This window comes from Fusarium vanettenii (assembly GCF_000151355.1).
Source record: "Fusarium vanettenii 77-13-4 chromosome 3 genomic scaffold NECHAsca_2_chr3_3_0, whole genome shotgun sequence".
Classification (NCBI taxonomy): domain Eukaryota; kingdom Fungi; phylum Ascomycota; class Sordariomycetes; order Hypocreales; family Nectriaceae; genus Fusarium; species Fusarium vanettenii.
This window is the reverse complement of record NW_003315880.1, coordinates 2,763,864-2,786,217: the sequence shown is the minus strand read 5'-3', so window position 1 is coordinate 2,786,217 and position 22,354 is coordinate 2,763,864. Positions and strand designations below refer to the sequence as shown.

General features: G+C 53.1%; 6 protein-coding genes across 6 annotated transcripts; 4 read left to right on the top strand and 2 right to left on the bottom strand.

The window, feature by feature from the left end:
- Window positions 1-538: 538 nt before the first annotated feature.
- On the top strand, window positions 539-2,770 carry NECHADRAFT_78084 (uncharacterized protein; the record flags this gene model as incomplete). Its single annotated transcript, XM_003053216.1, has 7 exons — window positions 539-564; window positions 632-680; window positions 859-922; window positions 981-1,056; window positions 1,273-1,364; window positions 1,739-1,750; window positions 2,145-2,770. 7 exons carry the CDS (start codon window positions 539-541, stop codon window positions 2,768-2,770), a joined length of 945 nt encoding a protein of 314 aa, XP_003053262.1.
- Window positions 2,771-5,725: 2,955 nt separating this feature from the next.
- Window positions 5,726-6,941, top strand: NECHADRAFT_67619 (uncharacterized protein). The gene is made up of 2 exons (XM_003053215.1): window positions 5,726-5,927; window positions 6,017-6,941. The coding sequence occupies exons 1-2, from the start codon at window positions 5,868-5,870 to the stop codon at window positions 6,731-6,733; spliced, it is 777 nt and encodes a 258-aa protein (XP_003053261.1). The 5' UTR covers window positions 5,726-5,867; the 3' UTR covers window positions 6,734-6,941.
- A 273-nt stretch (window positions 6,942-7,214) lies between these two features.
- NECHADRAFT_103849 (uncharacterized protein) lies at window positions 7,215-8,174 on the top strand (the record flags this gene model as incomplete). The annotated part of the gene is made up of 5 exons (XM_003053214.1): window positions 7,215-7,473; window positions 7,503-7,680; window positions 7,734-7,779; window positions 7,837-7,942; window positions 7,993-8,174. 5 exons carry the CDS (start codon window positions 7,215-7,217, stop codon window positions 8,172-8,174), a joined length of 771 nt encoding a protein of 256 aa, XP_003053260.1.
- A 4,251-nt stretch (window positions 8,175-12,425) lies between these two features.
- Window positions 12,426-14,903, bottom strand: NECHADRAFT_99737 (uncharacterized protein; the record flags this gene model as incomplete). The annotated part of the gene is made up of 1 exon (XM_003052718.1): window positions 12,426-14,903. One exon carries the CDS (start codon window positions 14,901-14,903, stop codon window positions 12,720-12,722), a length of 2,184 nt encoding a protein of 727 aa, XP_003052764.1. The 3' UTR covers window positions 12,426-12,719.
- Window positions 14,904-18,093: 3,190 nt separating this feature from the next.
- On the top strand, window positions 18,094-19,839 carry NECHADRAFT_78080 (uncharacterized protein; the record flags this gene model as incomplete). The annotated part of the gene is made up of 4 exons (XM_003053213.1): window positions 18,094-18,920; window positions 19,275-19,472; window positions 19,573-19,610; window positions 19,751-19,839. 4 exons carry the CDS (start codon window positions 18,094-18,096, stop codon window positions 19,837-19,839), a joined length of 1,152 nt encoding a protein of 383 aa, XP_003053259.1.
- A 151-nt stretch (window positions 19,840-19,990) lies between these two features.
- Window positions 19,991-21,626, bottom strand: NECHADRAFT_67614 (uncharacterized protein). Its single transcript, XM_003052717.1, has 6 exons — window positions 21,464-21,626; window positions 21,374-21,406; window positions 21,245-21,303; window positions 20,999-21,179; window positions 20,703-20,935; window positions 19,991-20,652 (listed from the first exon to the last, which is right to left on the bottom strand). Exons 1-6 carry the CDS (start codon window positions 21,491-21,493, stop codon window positions 20,586-20,588), a joined length of 603 nt encoding a protein of 200 aa, XP_003052763.1. The 5' UTR covers window positions 21,494-21,626; the 3' UTR covers window positions 19,991-20,585.
- Window positions 21,627-22,354: the final 728 nt, after the last annotated feature.

Here is a 22,354-nt window from a genome sequence, read left to right as displayed (position 1 = left end):
AGTTATATACTAAGCTAACCTTACGGAGAAAGTGAACTACGTGCCCCCGATACTTATATTACTGCCCTCGCATAAGCATAATGTTCACGTAGATGTGAACACGAGTAATCAAAGACTCTTCGGTAGGCGTAAGCTAGGGCAACCGGGCCGGTATAGGGCTAAAGTCGAGCTAATTATCCGCAGAGAAGAAATACGGCTCATCGGGACGGCATTTCTTATCTTTTCGATAATAACGCGCATAAATGCCATCGCAATCGATCTTCATCTAGAACCAATACTCCTAGTATCGACTACAAAACTGCATTTAGTCATTATCCAGCTTTATCTAGAACTCGCGGAGGATTACCTTATCGCGACTAATCAAGGCGCAAGCCTCAAGGTCGCCATTCTACACCGGATCTTGCGCATAAAAGACCGCCGATTCTTTAGGTGGAATTATTACTAGACTCCGAATACGTCGTGGCGGCATCGATGATCGAGTTTGTATTCGAGATTTTCTTAGTCGCCCTCCTATACTAGGGGCAGGACCACGGCGACCATGCCTTGGCTGTGCGGAAGGCTACCGTAAGCGATAGCGAAGAGGGCTTCTATCCACGCAATTATTATCGTCGTTCTTATCTTTATCCCCTAGATCGGAATTAGACTCTACCCCTAATTATTTGAGGTACCTCCGTGGTCGAGTAGGTAAAAGCAGCAAGTTAAAATAATCATCGGCGTTAATATTAGATTTAGAGAACTATCCCCTGTCATCCCCTTCCTTGATTATCCCATCCCTATCTAGAAACCCACTCGGTCGTAGTTGATCTTAACTCCCATCTACGTTCCATAGTTAGCCTAAATAAACTACTAGGGCCATAGAATAAGGATACCTTCTCTAGGACCCTCAAAATCTTCCAAGAAGCCAAGTTAAGATATTATGGGAGTTAGTGACATAGTCTCCCCTACATAGCGTCGTGAACGATAGTCGCGCTGGATAACAGCCAGTTTAGCCCTCGCCCTAGCCTTCAAGGAATCATCTTATGAGTCCTTCCCCCCCTTATGGAACCTAGTGGCTAAGTAAGAGTAATCCATACTAGGTGTGCTACTTCGAAGAGTAGATAGATTAGAATATGAGACGAGTGGATAGGTCGTTAGCTATATAGGCGGTGATAGAGCTAGAGCCCGGAAGAGCCGCGAGCTTTATTGGGTTAGTGGAATTGGCGTCCCTAGCACTATATGCGGCTAGCTAATTAACTCTCCGAATAAACTCCTAGCTATATGAAGTTGTCGTAGCTTCTCTGGCGATATAGGCTGGGTTCCGGATCTCTCGTTGGGGGGCGATAGGCCAGCATCTCCTTCGGTTCTCTTCGTGGCAGGTCTACCAGGTGAGGATAGACGAAGTGCAATATTCCGCAGCGTCTAGAGCACGACTTTAGATCTAGAATGCTTCATTTGATGAGGGTTAAGAGACTTATAGACGAGGAAGGCAGAACTTATATAAGAAACGCGCTAGTTACGGCAGTCTATGCATTACTTAGTTTGCCTAGCAGACTGCCTCTTTGCTCTAAAGGCACTCTCCGGTCTCTCCTCCCCACAACGAGCACAAATAACGAAGAGTAAATCAGTAGAGAGCTCTTCGGGGTTAAGACCGAAATCCATTACTCAATCAACGAGGCCATGTCGAGACCTATCGAATTGGGGAGATGAATTAAACGCGTAGTACTAGCATAGTACTAAGTAAACAAACAATTCCAAATAGACGTAAGCTGCCGTAAGCCTTTTGGGGGCTAGCACCGATTAGCCCCACTCTTTTGGTGCCATCAGCCAGTTACGCGTTCTTTCGTGGCTAGCCATACAAAATCTAGACCAATTAGATTCCGAGAAACTTATTTATCCCTATCTACACTAAACCCTCATTATTCGGGAAAACTTATGAATTAATATAGAGTCAGCCTTCGGCTAAATAACGAAAAGCTTAATGAATGCTTCCACGCTTAACACTCTGCCTCAACAAATCTTATTTCTTCATGAACACATGGCCGAATCGCAATTATAAAAGGAGCCTACTCTCCATCCTGGCAATCCAGATCAACTTACCACCATCAACAACAGCGACAACAGCGACAACAGCGACATTGTTTATAATATCATTAACACCATCATAGAACATCATCAAAACACACAAAACAGCGATCCAAATCGCCCGCCACATTCTCCGACTCGACAACCCAAGCTCAGCAGCAAATCGACACGGGACCACACTAGCGTGCCTCCCCGATGCGCTGACCTTGTCAAGGCCAAACCTCAAAGCTCCCCTAGACTGCCCGGGGCAGCCTGGCCTGATAAGACTGCCAGAGCCAGAGAAGTTTTTCAGTTGCTTCTTGCTCTGACTACAGAGCAATCTCACCAACAACGAGCGGGACTTCGATCTTCTGGCTCAGTTACCCATTATGGGCTGGGCTTCGGCTACAACAAAGAACACATTGACGAGCGAGACTTTATCGAACACCAAGAACACCTCCTCTATGATTTCATGCCATTAATCAGCCTTACAACTGGCCCGATAGAAGCGCTTTGTCGCCATGCGGTTGTGGAGCTGTGCAGTGGACAGGATGCGTCGACTATCTATCCCATGGGTTGCGGTCTTTCATACGAATTTCAGTACCCTTCAACTAGCGCAGACAGGGATCCGGTCCCAAAAGCTCCTTGGCTGACCAGGAGATGGCAGGGTGTTTTTGGGTGGGAAATCCCAGCCAGCCAGCCGAGCGTTGGTTATCCCATTGACAGCTGATGATGATTTCCCGACGAAGTCATAGGGCGAGACATCCCGCGTCTGTGGGCCGTCTATTTCAATTAATACATCATCCAGGAACTGATAGTACATCTGTCAGGTCTTCCCATAGTTGTCCAGGATTCACATAGTTGTCCAGGATTCACATCATCAAGACTACTTTGGACGTTGGGTGGATGCTTCACCCCTCCCGACCAATTCGGCGCCTTTCCACCATCAACGCAAACGGATGTCCCTAGCCTTTGTAGGGATGTGTACCCGAATGGAACACCTCCTCTTCAACATCACGGCAATGTTGGACCCGCAGTCCAACGGCTCCTTCTCAACTGCCTTCTGCAGTTATGGTTGGCACCAGAGGGCTGTCAAAGCACCGGCCTTTCGAGTCTGCACATATACGCCCTGTCTTTGACGTGCTAAGCCGTCTTGAGGATTGGACTGAGCCGTCGTGTCTGGGATCGCATGCCAGAGCCCGTTCCAGGGTCCTTTGAGGACGCCCTCGTCCGCCGAGAGAAGAAAAAACCCTGGGAGGTTTTTTGTATGTTTCGAAGACATCGCGTCCTTGACACCCCGACATCCTACAGCTACGGTGGTCTCTGTTACGGATGGCCTCAATCACTGATGCTACGGACGCTGGCGACAATGCCGCCCAAGTCTCCGAAAACGGAGGCACTGATGCCATTTTTCCCGCCCCGCCGACCTAGACTCGCTCTCAGAGGATGGAAACTCGCCCTACCAGAAGAGCGAGGACTTCAACAAGGGGGCCGAGTTGACCAAGACGCTCAGGTCTCAGGAACAAGATGCTACTTTTCACCCCAGCCAACGGTGAATAAAGAGGTCAGAATCGCTTCCATTATCCTCATGAGAGGAGGTTCAACCACAACCAACAACATCCAGAACCAATCAGTCAACCAATCTACGACCGGCCAACTGATTAATAATACGTCAACGAGATCTCGATAGCTGCTTTCCCCAGAGACCTTCAACCAAACGATCAAAGCAGCGCGGCCAATGCCTATCGACACACCTTCCTATATGACCAGGATGACCTTGCGAAGAGGTCCGCAAGCTTCGTAGGGGCGCGAAAAGCACCCACAACAGGCTACGAGAGACAATATCGTAGGGGGGAGCCATGCGGATCACTGCGGTGGGCCTCAACGCGGCGAAGAGCGGAAGTCATCTCTGGCAGACGTCGCTCAGTGACGCCCGAACACAGACGGACCAACTGGATCTTCGATCTGTCCTCAACGAGGCCTGGCCGTCTTTTTTGCCATTAGAAGAGACGGATTATTGGCAACACTGCCCTGTCACATCTTGCCATTATCATGGCCGACTTCTCCTATGGATTATTGCCTCAGCGATAATACATACTATTACCTGTCAAGCCACACATGACTGGCGTCCCTTACCTACAACTACTACAGAACTCCAGTAGGAAAGGTGATGTATTCCAGGCCCGGCGCCGCCACTGGCACTCCATCCTGGCGCTGCGCGCGGCCCAGGCCGCCTTCGCCCAGAGCATGGGCACCCGTGCCCAGGTCTCGGCCATGGTGGCCTTCCAGGGCCACTGCAATTTCCTACAGAACAACACCTGGCTCGCTGGGAGTTGTTCCCTGGGCAGGCTGAGCGACGGGCGCTGAGTCGGCATGCATTTCCTGCTCCAAAGCTCATCGTGTTCGGCCCTTAGTACCTCATACCGGCACAACCCGACAACGACGCCCTACACATCCACGACAGCGGCGACAACAGGGCCCGAGCATAGTGCAGCAGCCCCCAGACCAGCGAGCGGATAGCGACACATTGACAATGAGCGGTGGCTCCGAGTATTTCACTCTAGCAACAGGAGCGCACGACCTGCCGGGACAAGGGCTGTACCAGGCTTCTGGGGGGCGAGGGGACTCACCTGGAAGATTCTCGCCCAGGATGAGAAGGTCAGGATGCTTCACAAAGGCCTCAAAGAGACGCGCAGAGCATTGAATTTATAACTAGCATACTGGACAGGATATACTAATAGAAAATGGCCGGGACGTCTTCTTTGAAGCTGTTGAGCATTCGACGGAGCTCCAATGAAAGAGTGACTCTAGGCCCTCATCTCGATGTTTGATCACCAAGAGACACGCTATCTGTCTTGCTGGTGGACTAGTCCTACTCTCTCCCAAGCTCACCGTCGCGCCTATGTCCTCCATAGATACTAAGAAGTCGTCACAGTCTGTTAGTAGGGGGAGCCATTCGGACGCCCTGGCCGTCGCGGAACACATCCAACAACATGTCATTGTTAGCAAAAAAAGGCGCAATACAGTGAGATCACAGGGCATAACAAAGCAAAGTATAGTGGTTGATAGGGGAGATCATAGGGTATAGTAGAGCAGAGTATAGTTAGTTGCTCCTCTCGACAATATGTGGCAAACCCCTTTCGAGGATGGTGACGGATCTACGGATAGCTAGGTATCAGATTGTTTCTGGTACTCTTGGTCAATTGACGTTTGTTCCTATCAAGCATTGGATGTGATAAACTTGACGTTTTTGTAGTTGCTTGCTTGTAACCCACTCTTCATTGGAGATCAAATACTCCAACTTGCTGGATCAAGAGTGATCCATATTAGGCGATGTTGTTTCCTTTCACGTAGGCTTATGTTTACAGTGTTATAAGCAGAGTAGGAATTGCAGCATCATTCAAGCCTCTTTTCTATTTACAGATGACTTCATACAAGCAGATAAGTCAATTAAATGATACGCGTACATCGGAATGAAATACCGACTCGGTTACACCGCATCATAGAGCCTCGCGGCGTTTACGAGTGACCCAACCCCGTGATTGGGTCGGGAAGCCGGCATGCCAAGTCTCCCCGTCTCGGCGAGGGGCAGCACCGCCTCAATCCGCCCGCTTTATTTTGTAGGGGTCTGGTCCGTTCTCTTGTTCGTGCTCTTCGGACTTTGAACAGGTCATGAAACTCTACTCCGTCATCTAACTGGCTTTGACGTCCCTGTCATCACTTTCGCTTTCCGTGAAGCAATCATTCATCGCTGCGACTGATACTTCTGTCTTTGCTCGCATTATCCAGCGATATATCCATTTTGCCCCGGCGCAACTCCTGCAACCATGGCTGCTGATCGCCAGACCATCATCGAGGTGAACCGGTCGCTTCGGAACATCAAGAATGTGAATAGCCTCCCTTCCCGTCGGTCATACTCGCTACATCCCCTGGAGCAACGCATGGCCATTCTATGCGACAATCTAACACTGTTCAGGAACTCGAGAATCTTCTCGAAAAAGGTGTGATCGACGACTCGGTCTATGAGACCATCAACACCGCTCTCCCTCCCGAGTCCTCGCTCTCTGGCCCTCTCCGCACCGCAACTGGCGCCTCCAACAACAACACTGCCAAGGCCGCAACTCCCACCCCCTCCCACGAGCCCCCGACCAAGGCCTTTGAGGCCCTCAAGGTCGACAAGGCCCCCTCTCCCGCGCCACCCGCATACGAGCAGACGCCTCCTCCCGGCGTCCCCGCGCGCAACGTCAAGCCCACCGTCGCTCAGGCCCGCGCCCTGTACCGCTACGCTGGCTCTGATGGCCGCGATCTCTCGTTCGAGAAGGATGATCAGATCGCCGTTTACGAATATATGAACCAGGACTGGTGGATGGGCCGCAACGACCGCACCGGCCAGGAGGGTATCTTCCCTCGCAACTATGTCCTTGTCGAGCAAGAGACCAAGAAGGCCGCCACACCCCAGCAGCCTCAGTACGGATACCCTGCGCCATCTCACGGCCCTCCCGCTCAGCAGAACCCCTACAACTCGCATGTGCCACCCATGGCTGTCGCCGAGGGTTCAGGCCAGCAGCAGGGACAGGAGGGAGAGAACAAAATGGGACAGTACGGCAAGAAGTTTGGTAAGAAGCTGGGTAACGCCGCCATCTTTGGTGCTGGTGCGACTATCGGAGGAAACATTGTGAACAGCATCTTCTAAGCCTCGACGGCAATAAAGAGTAGGGGCATTGAAAGATATTGCTTTGTGGGTCAGGCGCTGGTATTACTTGGCGTACGGGTTCTAGGGATATTATAGACGCGCGTCAAAGAGGAGGATGTTTGGTTTCTTGTTGTACCAAGCAGGGGGAATTAATGACCTTGAAGAGGTTTTAAGTAGAACAAAATCTGAACAACTATCTACTATGTAATTAAAGCGAGGTGAATTTCATGATTCAACTTGATATCAAAGAATGTGTTTTCACTCATCATGAGCCCGTCAATCTGCTTCACTCATGATGAACTCTTGGTGGATCTGATGTCCTAGATACAGTGCCAGAAACAGTGCGAACTCATGTCCCCTAGCGCCATTCCAGCCATGATCAAACTCTAGCACTGTGCAAAACGTAAAATTTCTTGACGCCTCGACCACGACGAACTCTTACAATCTTGCAAGGAAACACCAAACCACAGAGACAATCACCATGTCGGCATCAAAAAAGAGACAGGCTGAGGACAACCCTTCTCAACCCAAGCCCAAGAAGAATAAGAAGAGAAAGGCCAATGCTCCGGATGATGACACCCTCGACACTGAGCTTGGTCTCAACATCCTGTTTACAAAAATGGACAACCAGCTTTTGGCGGATCACCTCGCTCAGAAGCTGAGTCGATTCGGCAGCGATCTGAGTCCTGTTGAAATCTCTGATCTGGCCGTATCAGGTACTACTGAGGTCTCACTCTTCTGTCGAATGCACCTGCTAACGATGCGACAGCCAACGCCATCCAAGACACGACTTCATGGCAGGAGGCGAGGACGTTGGACAAGTTCCCCGACTTTCTGGAAAGCGTCTCGGAGAACCCCGAGGGTCTGAAGAAGTCGCCCAAGAAGAAGGGTTCGCCTCATACGCTCATCGTTGCAGGAGCGGGTTTGAGAGCGGCTGACATCGTGAGGTGCGAGGCGCATTGCCATCTGAGAGCCGAGACGTGAAGCTGACAGAGATCAGATCGATGCGCAAGTTTCAGAACAAGGACAACACAATCTCCAAGCTGGTATTTTTCGTCTTGTGTCTTGTCTATATGATCAATTGCTGATATTGGATGGAACAGTTCGCCAAGCACATGAAAGTCGAAGAGCAAGTCAGCTTCCTCCAGGGCCACAGAACTGGCATCGCCGTCGGTACACCTGCCCGACTCATGGACCTCATCGACAACGGTAAGTCGCTTCCACCACGCCAGAAAGAAACAAGGGGCTGACTCTCGCAGGCGCACTCTCCCTCGAGAACTTGAAGCGGCTCGTCGTGGATGCTTCCCACATCGACCAGAAGAAGCGCGGCGTCATGGACATGAAGGACACCATGATGCCTCTTGCCAAGTTCCTGGCGCGGAAGGAGTTCAAGGATCGGTATGGGGATGAGAAGAAGCCGCTGGCGTTGTTGTTCTATTAGATACGATACCCATGCAACAGAATTGACAGCAATCTATTTGTTACTGTTTCTGCTTCTCTTTCTCGTCAGTTCTCTGGTCTCAACGGCGTATTCATTTGGCAGTCCACATCTTTGCCTGCTTCCTCATCTGAGTCTGCTCCAGTTGGCGATGGTCACCGGGATTCAAGGAGGATGCTCTTGCCAATTCCTCCTCAGTCAACTCTGCACCTTCCCAGGCGGCAACGCCCACACACCTCCTTCCACCCTCTGAGATCAGCTCTTTCCCTCTCTCACGATGGCTTCGGTGGCCATTTATTCTCCTCTCTCCCACTCTCTCCCCTCTCTCCTCTCTTCTTCTCTCCATCATCCACAGCCTCACCTTGAGCTCACAAGCCCGTTTTTGGACCATTTCTTGCTTCCCTTTTTTGGACTCGCCGCGTTCTTCGCTGGCTACTTTTTTGGTGTGTCGTTTACCTCAGACTTTCTTGGTGACTGTCGTTTACCACCTCTTTTTTGTGACTGCGGTCAATTTCAACCCCTTTGACAACTCTTTTCTTGGACTTTACTCCTCTTTTTGGCGATTGTCGCTCCTGACGACTTTCGGTGCTCTTTTTGGCAACCTTCTCCCTCAACAAGCCGCTTCTTTTGGCCATTGTCGTTTACACAACCACTACTCCCTTTGCTTCAACTCTTCCCTTACTCAGTCTCTCGAGACACGAACACGAACACGATATGAAGCCTTACTTCGCCACCAGCTTGATGCTGTCAAGCCTTGTCACTGGCTCTGCACATGGTCATGACAAGTCTGTACCAGGTGAGTACCTTTGACCCTCTTGTTGACAGGCTTAATTGACAAGACCATAGAATGTGCTGCTACTTGCTCTCGCGGCCTTACTCGTTACCGCTTCACCAGCCAGCACAACATACCCACCAAAGCTGTCTGCATGGACATGGCCAAGCAAAGGGTACGTCGGAGACTGGTCGTTTGCTGGCAATGTGCTGACTCCAATCATCAGGAACTCTTCTTGTGCTTGGCTAGTTCTTGTGGGGAAGACTATGGTCCTGCTCTGGCATTTACCATCTCCGCATGTTCCAACTACGGCGCTCTCATTACCGACCTTCTACCTGTCGAACTACAGCATGGGAGCCTCGCCCCGCGAGAGTTCTCTCATTTGACTCCTCGACTTGACACAGGCCGTTTTGCCTTTGGCAACCAATTCACTCTTGCTGTCGACTGCACGGCCGGCTCCAACGGCGTCCTGACCTTGTCACTTCCCGAATCTGTCCCTTCTGGTATTCCCCAACCTCCTCCCACTAGCGATTCTCCTCTCGTTCCCGGGTCTGGAGCTGGTGATCCCAATCTTGGGTCCAGTCCACCCGCTGGCAGCACAAATCCCAACCTCGATTCCAGTCCACCTTCCGGTAACACCGACCCCGTCCTCAAACCCCAGTCAACACGTCCTTCCACATCACATGGTGACCAGCCAGGGACGTTCGCGCACGCAGCTTCGAATAACCCCGGGGGTAACGACAATCTCAGCAACGGTGTTGGCAGCCCAGCAGCCGCAGATGCAGACTGCGACCCAGCAACTGAGGGCTCAAACAACAATCCCTCAGGGGCTCCGAACAACGGACAGGCTCAGCATCCTCCTGGAAGCTCACCCAACGGCAATGATTCCTCCCCAACTGGCCAAACCAACGGTCAACCAAATGCTCCATCTCCCAACCCAGCTGACGGTTCACCTACAAGCCCAAACACTGTGCCGGGTAACCCAAGTAATGGTGCTGGAACCGATGCTGGTACTCCGCCTCTTGGCCCCAATCAAGGAACATCGGGCAGCCCAAATGATGACTCTGGCGCTGGTCCTGGGGACAATACCGGAAGCTCACCCTCTGGTCCCAATCAAGAATCACCAGGTCAACCCCCATCTCAGCCTGTCTCTGCACCAGCGGCCCAGAACCCAAGCCCGTCGACTCCTGCTGGCGATTCTGGAGTGCCTGGCCAAACAAGTTCTCAAGAAGGAGCCGGTGAGGACTGCGAAGATGGCGTTGTTCCTGAGCCTGGCTCTGGAACTCCAGGAAACTCTCACTCACAATCACCTCCCGGAAGCCAAGGCAACAACCCAGTAGACTGCACCATTGGTACCGACAATCCGGCTTGCGGGAATCAGAATCAAGGACCTCCTGGGACTCCAGTTGTCCCCTCTCCAGAAGCCCAGAACCCAGGAGAATGCCCTGGGCGAGCTGATGGTTCACCTGGCTGTGGTGCCACATCAAGTCCTCCAACTCCTCCAGCACCCCCAGCACCACGAGAACCTGTGCCAGCACCTAGCCCTGCCGTTCCTGTGCCAGACCAAGGTAATCCAACCTGTCCTGCAGATGGACCCTCCCCATGCCCCGTCCCCGGTCAACCTCCAACAGCCCCAGCACCGCCTTCGGTTCCCAACCCCAACTCTAGGCCTAGTAGTGGCGACCCTACAGGAAACCCAGGAAGCCCCCAGACCGGTCCATCTCCAGATGATATGACTGGACAAGCCTGTTCAGAATCCGACCCAAGTGGCAGTTGCAGCTCTGCCGAAGCGCCGCCTGGGTCACAACAGCCTTCGTCTCCGGCTGGATCTCCATCATCTTCTGTTCCCTCCAATGCTCCAGGGGGCTGCTCTGGAGATGCAGAGAGTTCTTCTTGTCCTGTCCCCGGCTCAAATGGACCTGACCCAGGGGCTAGTGGTTCTTCTACTGTCCCAACACCACCAGGTCCTCCTCCTGCAAGCAACACTGCTGCACCTCCGACAGATGCTGGATCGCCGCCCACGCAAGGAGGAACGAATCCTCCGCCCAATGGTAATGGCCTCCCCTGTGACAGCAGTCTTGGCCCATGTCCTGGAACCCCATCAACACCCGAAAACGGGCCTATGCCTTATAGCCAGGAGTCCTCTCCAAACGGCCAAGTACCCCCCGGCCCTGGTAATGATGGCGGTCAGGGATCTGGTTCAGTACAAGAAGACAACAACAGTGGTGACGGTGTGCCTTCATGCAATGGCAACTGCCCGACGAGCCCTGGTAGTGGCAAGCCACTTGACCCTGGATCTGCAAACTCTCCTGCTCAGTCTCCCGGTTCACACAACAGCCAGCTCCCCAATGGTCCACAAGCTCCTCCAAGTAACGGCAACCAAGGGCAGAATGATGGGAATCCTCAAGCGCCTGGAGATCCTGCAGCATCAGGACAGCCCTCCCCTCCAGTGACAAGCCCAAATCAACCTACCGAAACATTCATCCGAGCAGATCCTCCCTCGGAAACGTTCATTCGAGCTGATCCTCCAACAACAACCAAGTTTGTCAAAGCCATCCACCCCTCGGAGGACCCTAGTGCCCCGTACACTGATCGTGGACCTCAAGTCATCACGGTGCTTGCTCCCACGAAGGTGGAAATCACTCAAACGAGGATCATCACTGTCTAGCCAACGGACGACGCCTCGTTGGACCGATTGCCACCTCAGCTCGTAGCAAACGCCGAGGTTGATATCGCCCGAAGACAGGAGAGTGATCAAGAACCCAGCGACTCTATCAACTCTGAGGCTCCGAATCCTGACTCTGAGCCTGATCTGACATCAACATTCATTCGAGCAGATCCGCCATCAGGTGTTACTCCAGATCCCCTAGTTGTCACAGGCTCGGCAGGACGATCTCACCCTTCACTTTGGTATTGCGCCATCGTCCTTCTCGCCCTCTTCACCTTGAGCTGTCTGGCGGACAATGATGATTTCTTGTTAATGGAAGGAGCACGATAGAGGTGTAGGGGACTGTCTGAGATTCAATGATGTTATTATTTTGATCCGGGATATTGCATTGCTTGGTGTTGTGATAGATATCGTGGAGTCGATTGTTACCTCGTAATGATAATGTTCTTGTAGACCTAGATTATCCCGACAACATAATGAACTTGATGGTTTGGCTCACAGTGGCCCTTACAATATCCAGTCTGCAGCCTTGAACTTGTGAGTCACTTGGGAACAGTCTGGGGAATCAAGTTGAGAAGCCACTGAGACGTGGTCGTCGGGTATTTGACATATCTACTGACACAAAGCACCTAGCTAGCTTGCCTGGACCAGGACAACTCTTGGAATAAAACCCAAAACACCAAGATCCAGCAAGATACCCTTGAATGACACAAGCACCCCGAGCTGGGAGCGCCATCAAAGACGCCCCTCGCAGCGCCATGAGCCAGGAATCAAGACAAAGGGGAGAAAAGATACAACAGCGGGAATCCGGAAGCAAAACCCATATCAATACATGCATGACCCATCGCCAAGGTCCAAAAACAACAACAAACCAGTTTGTCCCAATTAGTCCTCCTTTTAGTAACCCAAGACACGCCTCCTCCACTATATTTCGGGGCCAAAAAGCCCTCCCTTGTTCCCAGACTTGAAAGAAGCAGTCCCATCTGCTACGAACGTCGTTTTCTCGTATCCGTCATAGTTCATCAAAAGGTGGGGGATAAGGATGCAAGGGTGATAGAATAAGAATGCTGAAAACAGATGAGGTATCATGCGATGCGGGAATAGATGTTTAGACAGGCGTCCAGTCCTTGAGCCAGGGGTGAGACTGCTTCAGATCAGGAATTACAGCAGTGCTGACGCTGCGTTCGCCAACAATGTTGCCAAGCGAGTGGTTGATCATCTGCAGAGTGGCTCGTCGCGAGGGCTCAAAGGCAATGGGCAGAACGGTAGCAGGAGGAAGAGGGGCCGAGGAGTCGTGGGCGGGAAGAAGTTCAAGGTTGTCGGGGACAGTCGGGTCGAAACGCCCAGTCTCCTTGCGGTAGCCGGCATGCACAGATGGCTCAACGGAAGCATCATCCTTAGACCACCAGGTCCAGTGGTTATACTCACGGTTATGGCCATGCTCCAGCCAGGGGTAGAGATCCGGCTCGATAGTATCCTTCGGAACGGATCCAAACGGTCGCCATCCGTAGAAGAGAGGCCACGGATCGCGGAGGGTCAGCGTGTGGCGGTGCTGCAAGAGAGCAGCGCGGGGAACGGCATCGTTGAGATGATGGTAGGCGGTGGAGGAGAGGTCATCCTGATATGACTGGGGAGCCCCTGTCCAAGCGGCGGTGACGATGTCGGGGCGAGACAGGGTGTCGTAGAAGCAGCCCTCGTCGAGGGTTGTGAGGTAGCTGTGGATAAAGTCAAGGATCTTGGGGTTGCCAAGCAGGAAGAGGCCGTGCCACCAAAGCGCGACGCGGGGTCGGCGGAGCGCAAAGATCTTTACCAGCATCTCAAAGTCGCAGTAGTTGAAGGCGGGGCGGATGACGCTGGAGATGGCAGCCAGCCACGGGCTGACAAGGTTACATTGGATGTCGGGCTGCCAGAAGATGCTCCAGAGGACTGGGCCCAGAGCGTAAGGGTGCATGCTCAGCGTCATGTAGTAGTGGGCTTCCCCAGCATACCGCCGGATGTCCGTCTTCTGGCCCTCATCTAGCCCCGTCGTCTTGCGCAACTTCAGAGACGGTCTAGGAAGATGTGGCTGCAGCTTAGCCATGCGATAGAAGGGTATCGCGAGGGTTGCAAGGAAAGCAGCTTTGATGGGCGACAGGGGGCTAGGATCTCTGGATCGGCAGGGTTCATGGCCGATGCCGAACAAATTGCAAAACTCAATGACCAGCTCGGTAGCCTCCGATGGGCTCGGAGGCTCAGCATCAGGGTCAATCGCGACCTGCTCTTCGGTAGCAATGACGAACCGCACATCTCCCGTGCATCGCGCAGCCCAAGGTGAGCATGCACCTCCTTCGTCATCAGAAGCCCAGCCCGGCTTTGGCGCGAGAATGGCAGAGAGCCAGTGGACCAGACGCAAGGAGGCCTCGCCGGGGAGCTGAACCAGGATCTCGCTCTGTGCGAGGTCCCCAACCGCGTTGATCGGGATTGGGCGGAGGCAGGAGTCGGTGAAGTGGGCCCTTCTCTTCTGGAGTTGCAGTAGCCGGGTGGAGAAGATGTAGGACCAGCACATGGTCAAGATGGCAAGGCCTTGCGGTGCGTTGGACGCGTCTGCGCTGCCAGAGGGATTGCCATAGTGAGAGGCGCTCGGATCCGAAGAGATGAGGCAGTCGATGGGTTCGGGGTAGGAAAGGCGGAAATACTTTGTGGTGCCGGTAACCTTGTTGAGGTCAAGGTGTGGTGGGCGGTCCCGAGCGGACGGTTGAGCGGGCGGCGGTTGACAGGGCTCGGGCTCCGGGACGAGCCAGGTGGGGGCTCCGGCCAGGACGCCCTTTGACGGGACCGTGTTGGGGAGCGGCGGCATATCCTGGAGCATGATGGACGGGTCTAGGCCGGGGGGGAAGAAGCCTCTTGGTAGGGCTAGGGCCTGGCTGAGAAAGTGTTGCCAAGTCTGACGACCATTGTTGAAGATGCGGCGGATGTCCTTCTGCTTCGGGATCAAAGGGTCGTCGACATGGTCCGCCACAGAGAGGAATTGCTGCTCCTTCAAGGCCGGGACGGGCTTAAAGAGAGAGGGAGACGAAGTCTGAGCACTGGAAGCTGGAGTCAACTCTGAAGCGAGAGAGGTCTCAGTGTCTGCACCAGCGTCTGAACGAGCACTTGCATCATCAGGCTGAGGGACAATGGCAGCCTCAGAGAGACCGGTGACGATGGTAGAACTCCAGGCAAAGGGGCGGTCGAAAGAGTCGTCCAACTCATAATCGCCGCTGAGGACCCAGGACCGGACATGGTCCATTCCCAGGTCCCACGTCAACTGCATTGTGGGAGGAAGAGAAAAATCGAGGCTCTTCTAAGTGGCTGGCCAGGGTGGAGGACGCAGACAGCCTGGTTGTCACACGAAAGGACAAAAAGTTGGCAGGTTGACGTGGAGGTCGAAAGAAAAGGAGAAGATGGAATAGAAAGGAGAAGAAGGAAGAAAGAAAGAGAAAGAGGTGTGTGAGAGAGGTTTATGGTAGATATGAGAGAGAAGAATATGGAGACGAAGGGACGGACAGACAGGGGAGAGCGTAGCAGAGAAAAGGCTGAAGATTCCGGGTGGCCACCCACCCCCGGGAACCCGTTGAGTATATAAGAAGCAAGCAAGATGCAGACTTTGAGTGATGCAGAGAAAAGCGCTGCATAGACTCGGGTTGGAGCGGGTATGGCTGGACTATTGGTGCGCGGCGGGCCTCATCTCGCGTGCTGTACTGCTTGCCAGCTGGTACTTGATGCTTGCTTGCTTGCTTGCTTGCCGCGACTACTACGTCCATGCCATGGCAATGACCTTGACCATGAATGATGCCGGCAACGCTGGTTGGGCTTCTGCTCTGGCCGACTGAACTGGCTGGCTGAGCTGGGGGTTGAGTGGCGGAGCAGAGCGCCAGCAGGACATAAACGGAGAGGGAGGCAAAGAGGAAGACACTAGGAGAGTCAGAAACAAGACATGGACGGGAGCTTGCATGTCGCGCATGCCCCTTGTCGGCCGCTGGGTTGGGTTGGTGTGCGAGCCTGCGCCGGGCTGTCATAGAGTGAGTGAATACAGTCAAATGGCATAGAGAAAAGCAACTTTTGCAGTGTTGCTGGCTGCAGCAACTAGACAGACGGGGGGCCGGAGGGACGGAGGGGAAAACAAGGGGTGGTACAGGACAAGGACTGTAGCGTAGGGAGGCGTAAAAAAAGAAGAGCCAAGCGGACCCGGGACGGAGAGAAGCGGAGATGGCGGAGACGGGCAGCAGGAGAAAAGAAGTAGAAATTCATTCATTCAATTCGAGTGGATATGGGATACCGAGTCAAGTCAATGGATGATGAAAGATGGATGATGGAAGACGGGGATGAGATGGGTTTGAAGGCTGCGGTATGGATGATGGGGCATTGAGCATGGGGCAGGGACAAGGGACAGACCGACAGGGGTGGTGCCTTCCTTTCCTTTTTCCCCCTCCACACGCACTCCACGGCTGTCAGTTGCGGCGCAGGAAGGTACCAGACCGTCTATCCCAGTGTCTCTTTCCAAATTCGCACTGTTGTCCGCTCACCTTGGCTCTAGGAGCACGGAGCTTTTTTGCTTTTCTCACCTCAACCGACGACCACGAGGTAAAGAGGCCGGCCGTTGAACAGCCCAGCCCAGGGGGTTCACCTTCTTTTTTTTTTTTTTGTCTTTGCCTCTGTCATCTCGGTCTCGTTCCTTTTGCTCCGGGTAAGCTGAATGACTCGCCCGAGTGGTGATTGAGTTCAATAGTTGGTATCCCAGCTGACCGTATCCATCGGCCATGAAATCGTAGCTTAGCATTCAGGATCGTCTCCCTTGAATATAAGAGGATGGTCCTGAGAAAGTTGGATGGGCGCCAACCATAGACCCTCGACACTTCAGCTGCGTCAATGTGCACCAACTCCCGGTCCGTCTCCCAATAATACAGTGTGCCTCTAAGCTGCAGTTGGCACTTGACTCTGGCTTGCGTATGGGCGTCACCTTGCCTACGTCAGGTAGCCATGCTTTGGTAGCGGCGCTGACAGCTGGAAATCCCCAAGGATGGATGGATGGACTGGGGTTTGACGACGAGAGAGTCAAGAACAAAAAATTTTTAAATGGTTGTCACATGGAACCCCCAAAGTCAACCACTTACAAGCAAGCAGCAAGGTCTTGAAATGCAGTGCCGTCTTGACAGCCGACAGCTCCGGGGTTGCACAGCGGCTGAAAAAAAGGAGGATAGCCAGCCGATCAACGTCCACCGCATCTTCTGGGACGCAGGAGGAGAGATGTCCTCGACACTGCGCCGGGACTGAACTAGGGTGTCGATGTCGTAGGGTCGCGGCCCAGGGTCTGGAGTCGGTTGAGAGGGGCCAGTGACAACGGCCGTCGACGATAGGCGGCCCCGCTACGGAGCCTTGCTTCTGGGACAGAGAAGCATGGATGGCAAGGATATGATGGCATGGCATGGCATGGCATGGGCATGGGGGATTGGATTTACCGCCCAGAACCCTAGCCTGGTCGGTAGACTAACTAGCACTGTACGACAACATGTATGTACGTGCATGATGCAGATTAGATTAGTGAGATACGTGTGAGACGGCGGCGAAGGAGGAAATAAGGAAAAAGAAAAGTTTCGACAGAGCTGAAGGGGGGAATGAAAATGGGAAAAAGAAAGCAACGGGGTGCCATGCCATGGGTAGAGAGAAAAATTGGACGCCATGATGGTGGTTAGTTGACAGTTGGCATTTGACAACTAAGCTAATGATAACTGATGAAGAAACAGCAGAAACAATACAGTTTCATATTTGGTCTCATGTCTTGTACTGTAACATACGTCAACATGTTATTTTTATCTAGACTCCTCCCGTCCCGCGGTAGTGTTAGGTAGTGTCCCGTCCCAGAAATCCCCAAATCCTCCGTAGGTCGTCCGTCTCGGCATCTCCCGCTTCCTTAGCTCCCTTGTGAGCAAGCAATCCCACTCACCTCTCACTTTTCCTGCACGTTTTGGCACTCGCAGATCGATCCTCCTCAAATCTCCAATCCCACGTCGGCCCCAACTACAGCACGCGTGCAGCAGTAGCAGCAAGCACCAAGTCACACACACACTCTCTAGCCCGGGCTGACTGGCCCGCTGGACTAACTAGTCGGGACGGAACATTTCCTTGCCTCGTGCAGACCGGAAAACCTCATTCGGGCCCCATCCATTCTCCAAGCCAGTCGTGTCTTGCAGTATCCTGCAGCCTGCCAACCGGTGTCACTAATTGACTTGTTTGTGATTGTCTGTAAGTCGAACCATTGATTGTGTCTTGTTCCAAAAGCCACCCTATAGCCAGTCTTTGCGACGTCGGACAAGGAAGCAAGAAAAAAAAAAGAGGCTTGTGCTGACTTGGCAAAAAAGCAGATCCTGCAGAATTTTTTTTTTCTGCCGCCTTTGCGCAAAAGTACATCACACTACAATCTCTATCTACCTTGACTCCCAATCCGATCACGACACGGCGCAATCATGAAGAGCAAGCGCGCAAGAGAAGCCGTCGAGGCTGAGGACAAGCACGTCACTCCCGTCAATGTCGAGGCTCCCCCCAAGAAGCGCAAGCGCAACGACGACGATGCCAACACCGCCGACGTGAAGAAGAAGGCCAAGAAGGAAAAGAAAGACAAGAAGCACAAGAAGGAGTCGCGCAAGGAGCGCAAGGACAAGCGAAAGAACCTCCAGGACCTCCCGGAGCAGGACGACGATGAGGAGGTGGTGGACGAGCCTGCTGCTGCTGCTGAGGATTCTCCAATGGCTGATGCCGATGTCAAGCCCGCTTCTGCGACTGCAGACGCCGCAGATTCGGACAAGGCCGCAAAGAAGAAGAAGAAGGATAAGAAGAACAAGGACAAGGAATCACAACAAGAGGAGGAGGAGCCTACTGCTGATGCTGAAGCCAACGACGAGTCCAGCAGCAAGAAGAAGAAGAAGAGCAAGAAGGACAAGAAGTCCTCTTCCGAAACCACCACCAACGACAACAACAACAACGAGGCCATACCCAACGGCGCCGAAGCGGACACGGCCGCTGCCGACGCCGATTCCAAGGCGGACCGCCACATCGTCTTTGTCGGCAACCTCCCCTTCACCGCCACCGCCGACACCATCCAAGCCCACTTTGCCTCGCTCTCCCCCATCCACGTCCGCTGCATGAGCGACCCTAACGACTCCAAGCCGTGCCGGGGCTTCGCTTTCGTCGAGTTCGCCAAAGTCTGGCATATGCGAACCTGCCTCGACAAGTTCCACCACTCCATGTTTGAGGATGGTGTCTCTCCCGCACGTCGCATAAATGTCGAGTTGACGTGAGTTTCTTTTCAACCCTGTTTCTTTTCTCTCAAGTGTCTCACTCCTACACCCCTCCCTCCTCTATCTCACTCATTACCCCCCTCTCTCTTGATGCATCACATTTCCTGCGGTTTGCTTCCTCCTCTTAGTGTGCCTTGTGTAACACTCCAAATCCGCCTCCATGGCTTGCTTGGTCACATCCCGTTGAGTCACGCTCATCACCACCTGACCGATGCGGCCCGTGTATCTCTTCATGAGTGGTCATATGCATGAACAGCAAAAAGCCCGCCCGCAGGAGAGAAGCCATTGACAAATCGAAACTCTCGCAACTCACTTTTAGGAACATGATGGCTGACCCCTCTGTGTAACAGTGCCGGTGGAGGCGGCAAGACAAAGCGCCGTCAGGAAAAGATCCAGGAGAAGAACCGCAAGCTCGACGAGAACCGCACCAAGAGAATCCAGCGCGAGAAGAATGCCAAGGTGGAGGCCAGAGCCAATACCGACCAGGAGCAGCACATGGAGGACGCCATCCATCCTAGCCGTCGTGGTCGTGTCCCCGGTAACGCTTGGTAGGACCTGAATGCCAGAGATCGTCGCCGGCTGCGTCGTCATTTTGAGCCTGGCGCATAGTTGTTATGAGGAGTAAGCGTAATGTTGTCCTTGAAGCAGTCTAATGAATCAAGTTTTGGACGGATACACAAAAGTTGGTATGCATTTACTTCGTACAAGATAGAGAGATACCCCAAGGAATTGGATCATGACCTCGCAAGGCTGTATATCCAGATCATGAGTGACTGCCAGTGATGAAACTACCCATTGCCATCGTGTCTATTCGAGATATAACTAGTAACAAAGCCAAAGGAGCTTCTACCAATCTGGAACCCTGGTCAATCTCAACTGTCTAGACGAATCGCAAGCCCTTCTTCCATGACTTGAACTCATGATGAAGAATAAGGAACTCGCCTACATTAGACTTCTCATCTAGCAGCCATAGTCCACGCCGCCAACTTACACCAGACTTGAGGGCCAGCCACTTGCCTCTGAGGCCAATGAAAACGAAGATATCTTCACTTGTAGAACGGAGATTCCGAAGCCAGTCCATTCTAAGCCATGATGGCCAACTTGAGGGCATGCTGAAACGACCATGGAGAGCAAGGTAATGTTTAAACTCGTAGACTCAACAGTCCACAATCAACACAAAGCAGTCACAAAGTCCCAAGAACAAGCCATCTCGCTCGTCTCTCTCCATCATAGCGTCACGGTGAAGTAGTCATGCAGAATAGAATGCTCCAAAAATGCAACCCGGTTCTTGAATTACTCGCAACGTCGGTATAAACTCCTCCGCGAGGAGGAAACAGGTGAGAGATATGAGCAAACAGAAAAAATGTGGAGATAAAAATTGAACCGCAGATAGAAAGGACCAAAAGTCATTCAAGAACCGCCTCGCATATACCATCATGATATGCAGTTGTAGCTGTTTAAGTTGTGTGTGTGAGAGGTTGAGGGGTGTCCTTTAGAGTAGAAACTCCCCCAGGATATTCCGTTATAGCCGCCGTCTTTGTATCGCCAAATCGTCGATCATTTGTCCAGAGCCGTCATGTCATTTTGCGTCGTCGAGACGCCTTGGTTGAGAAAATCAAACAAGCGCGTGGGCTACCCGCGCGCGGTGCAAGGTTGGATATCTACAGGATCGAGCACTTCTTATTTTTGGGGGCCTTGCTAGTCTGAGTCCGAGGGTTAAGGACAGCCCTGGAGCCGGGTTAGATGGTTGAGACACACAAACTCGGGACAAAACCTACCGAATAGCCTCGTCGAAAACGCTCTTAAGGTTCCTTTGAGTCAGAGCGGAGCACTCAAGGTACTTGTAGGCCTTGATTTCCTTGGCGCAAGCCAGCGCCTGTTCGTACGACACGGGCTCCATACGCTTTTGGCGGAGGGACTCGAGTGTAGCGGCGTCTTCTCGAAGATCGAGCTTGGTTCCGACCAGGATGATGGGGATATTGGGCGCATGATGGTCGATCTCGGGGTGCCACTAGAGCTTGTGTCAACGGGACTCGGGTTCTTGTTCGCTGCGTCGTTGGTCGTTTCATCGTACCTTGGCCTTGACGTTGTCAAAAGAGGGGGGGCTGACGATGGAGAAGCAGATGAGGAAAACGTCGGTCTGGGGGTAGGACAGAGGTCGCAGTCGGTCGTAATCTTCCTGACCGGCGGTATCCCAGAGACCCAGGCTAATGGGCTTGCCATCCACCATCACACTCGCCGAGTAGTTATCGAAGCTGCGTCACAGGTTGCATCAGCCATGATGTTCAAGATGTTATCGGCGGGAAAAGCGGGAACCAACACGGTGGGGATGTATTCGCCAGGGAAGGCATTCGTGGTGTATGAGATGAGCAGACAAGTCTTGATGCAAAGTCAGTAAAGAGCTTGCAGCTACCGCATCAGACGGCGATGCTTTGATGTCGAGACGAACCTTGCCAACTGCACCATCACCAGTCACAACACACTGCATCAGCGGTCAGCCACCCAAGGTATTGCGTCAGACAACCAGCGACCGACAAACCTTCAACGATTGCACGCCGGGCTGAGCCATTGTTGCGATGGGCTGTAGAAGGGATCGGAAGAGGTTCGGCCGTAAAAGTCACTCGTGATTTGCCGGGGCGCAGGTCGAGATGCGAGATGGGATGGCGGACAATGAGTTTGTGATGGAGTCGTCTAGATGTAGAGTAGAGCCCGAGGAGAGGGGAACGACAATGACGAAGCGAGGACGGGGGCTCGGAGTGCGACGGTGAAGCTGGCGATGAGATAGGTAAGCGACGGTGGGACTCGAATCGCTCGACAAAAGTTTCAAGGCTGCATAAAATCAAAGAGGAAAGGTCAGAGCGAGCAAACTTGACACGAAACCGAGGTGTAGTTCACGCGTTTTGTGCCGCAGAAAGGTGAGGCCACAGGAGGAGGTTCAATGATGGGAGCGATCCACCACAGAGAGAGCAGAGAGCAGACCAGAGCAGAACAGAGACAGACAGACAGCCAAGGAGAGACCGCCCGCCCGGACGACGCCAGCCAGAGAGGACCACGAGAGAGGCGCCCAGGATAGCCAGTAGCCACCGCCGGTGCCACCTTAGCCTGCTAAGGTCCCCTGCTAGAGACAGTCCTAGCCTTGCCAACAGCCCGCTGGGCTGGCTGGGGGACAAGGGGGCCTTTCGGGTGGTGCTCCTGTGCCGCTCAGAGTGTCGGAGCTTCTGGACAATCACGGCCTCTGGAGGAGCTCTGCTGGACAGCTCTAGGCGCCTTGGGAGTGGGGGGTGATACAGGGGGTCCCCTACGGCCAACCAAGGTACGCGGAATGATTGATGGAGGAGAGGGAACCTGCCTTTGCTTTGCGGTTTGTGTCTCTGATAACGCTTCTTGTCGATGGCCAGCTGTGGCTGGGGATGGCTTCGGAGCGCGCCGA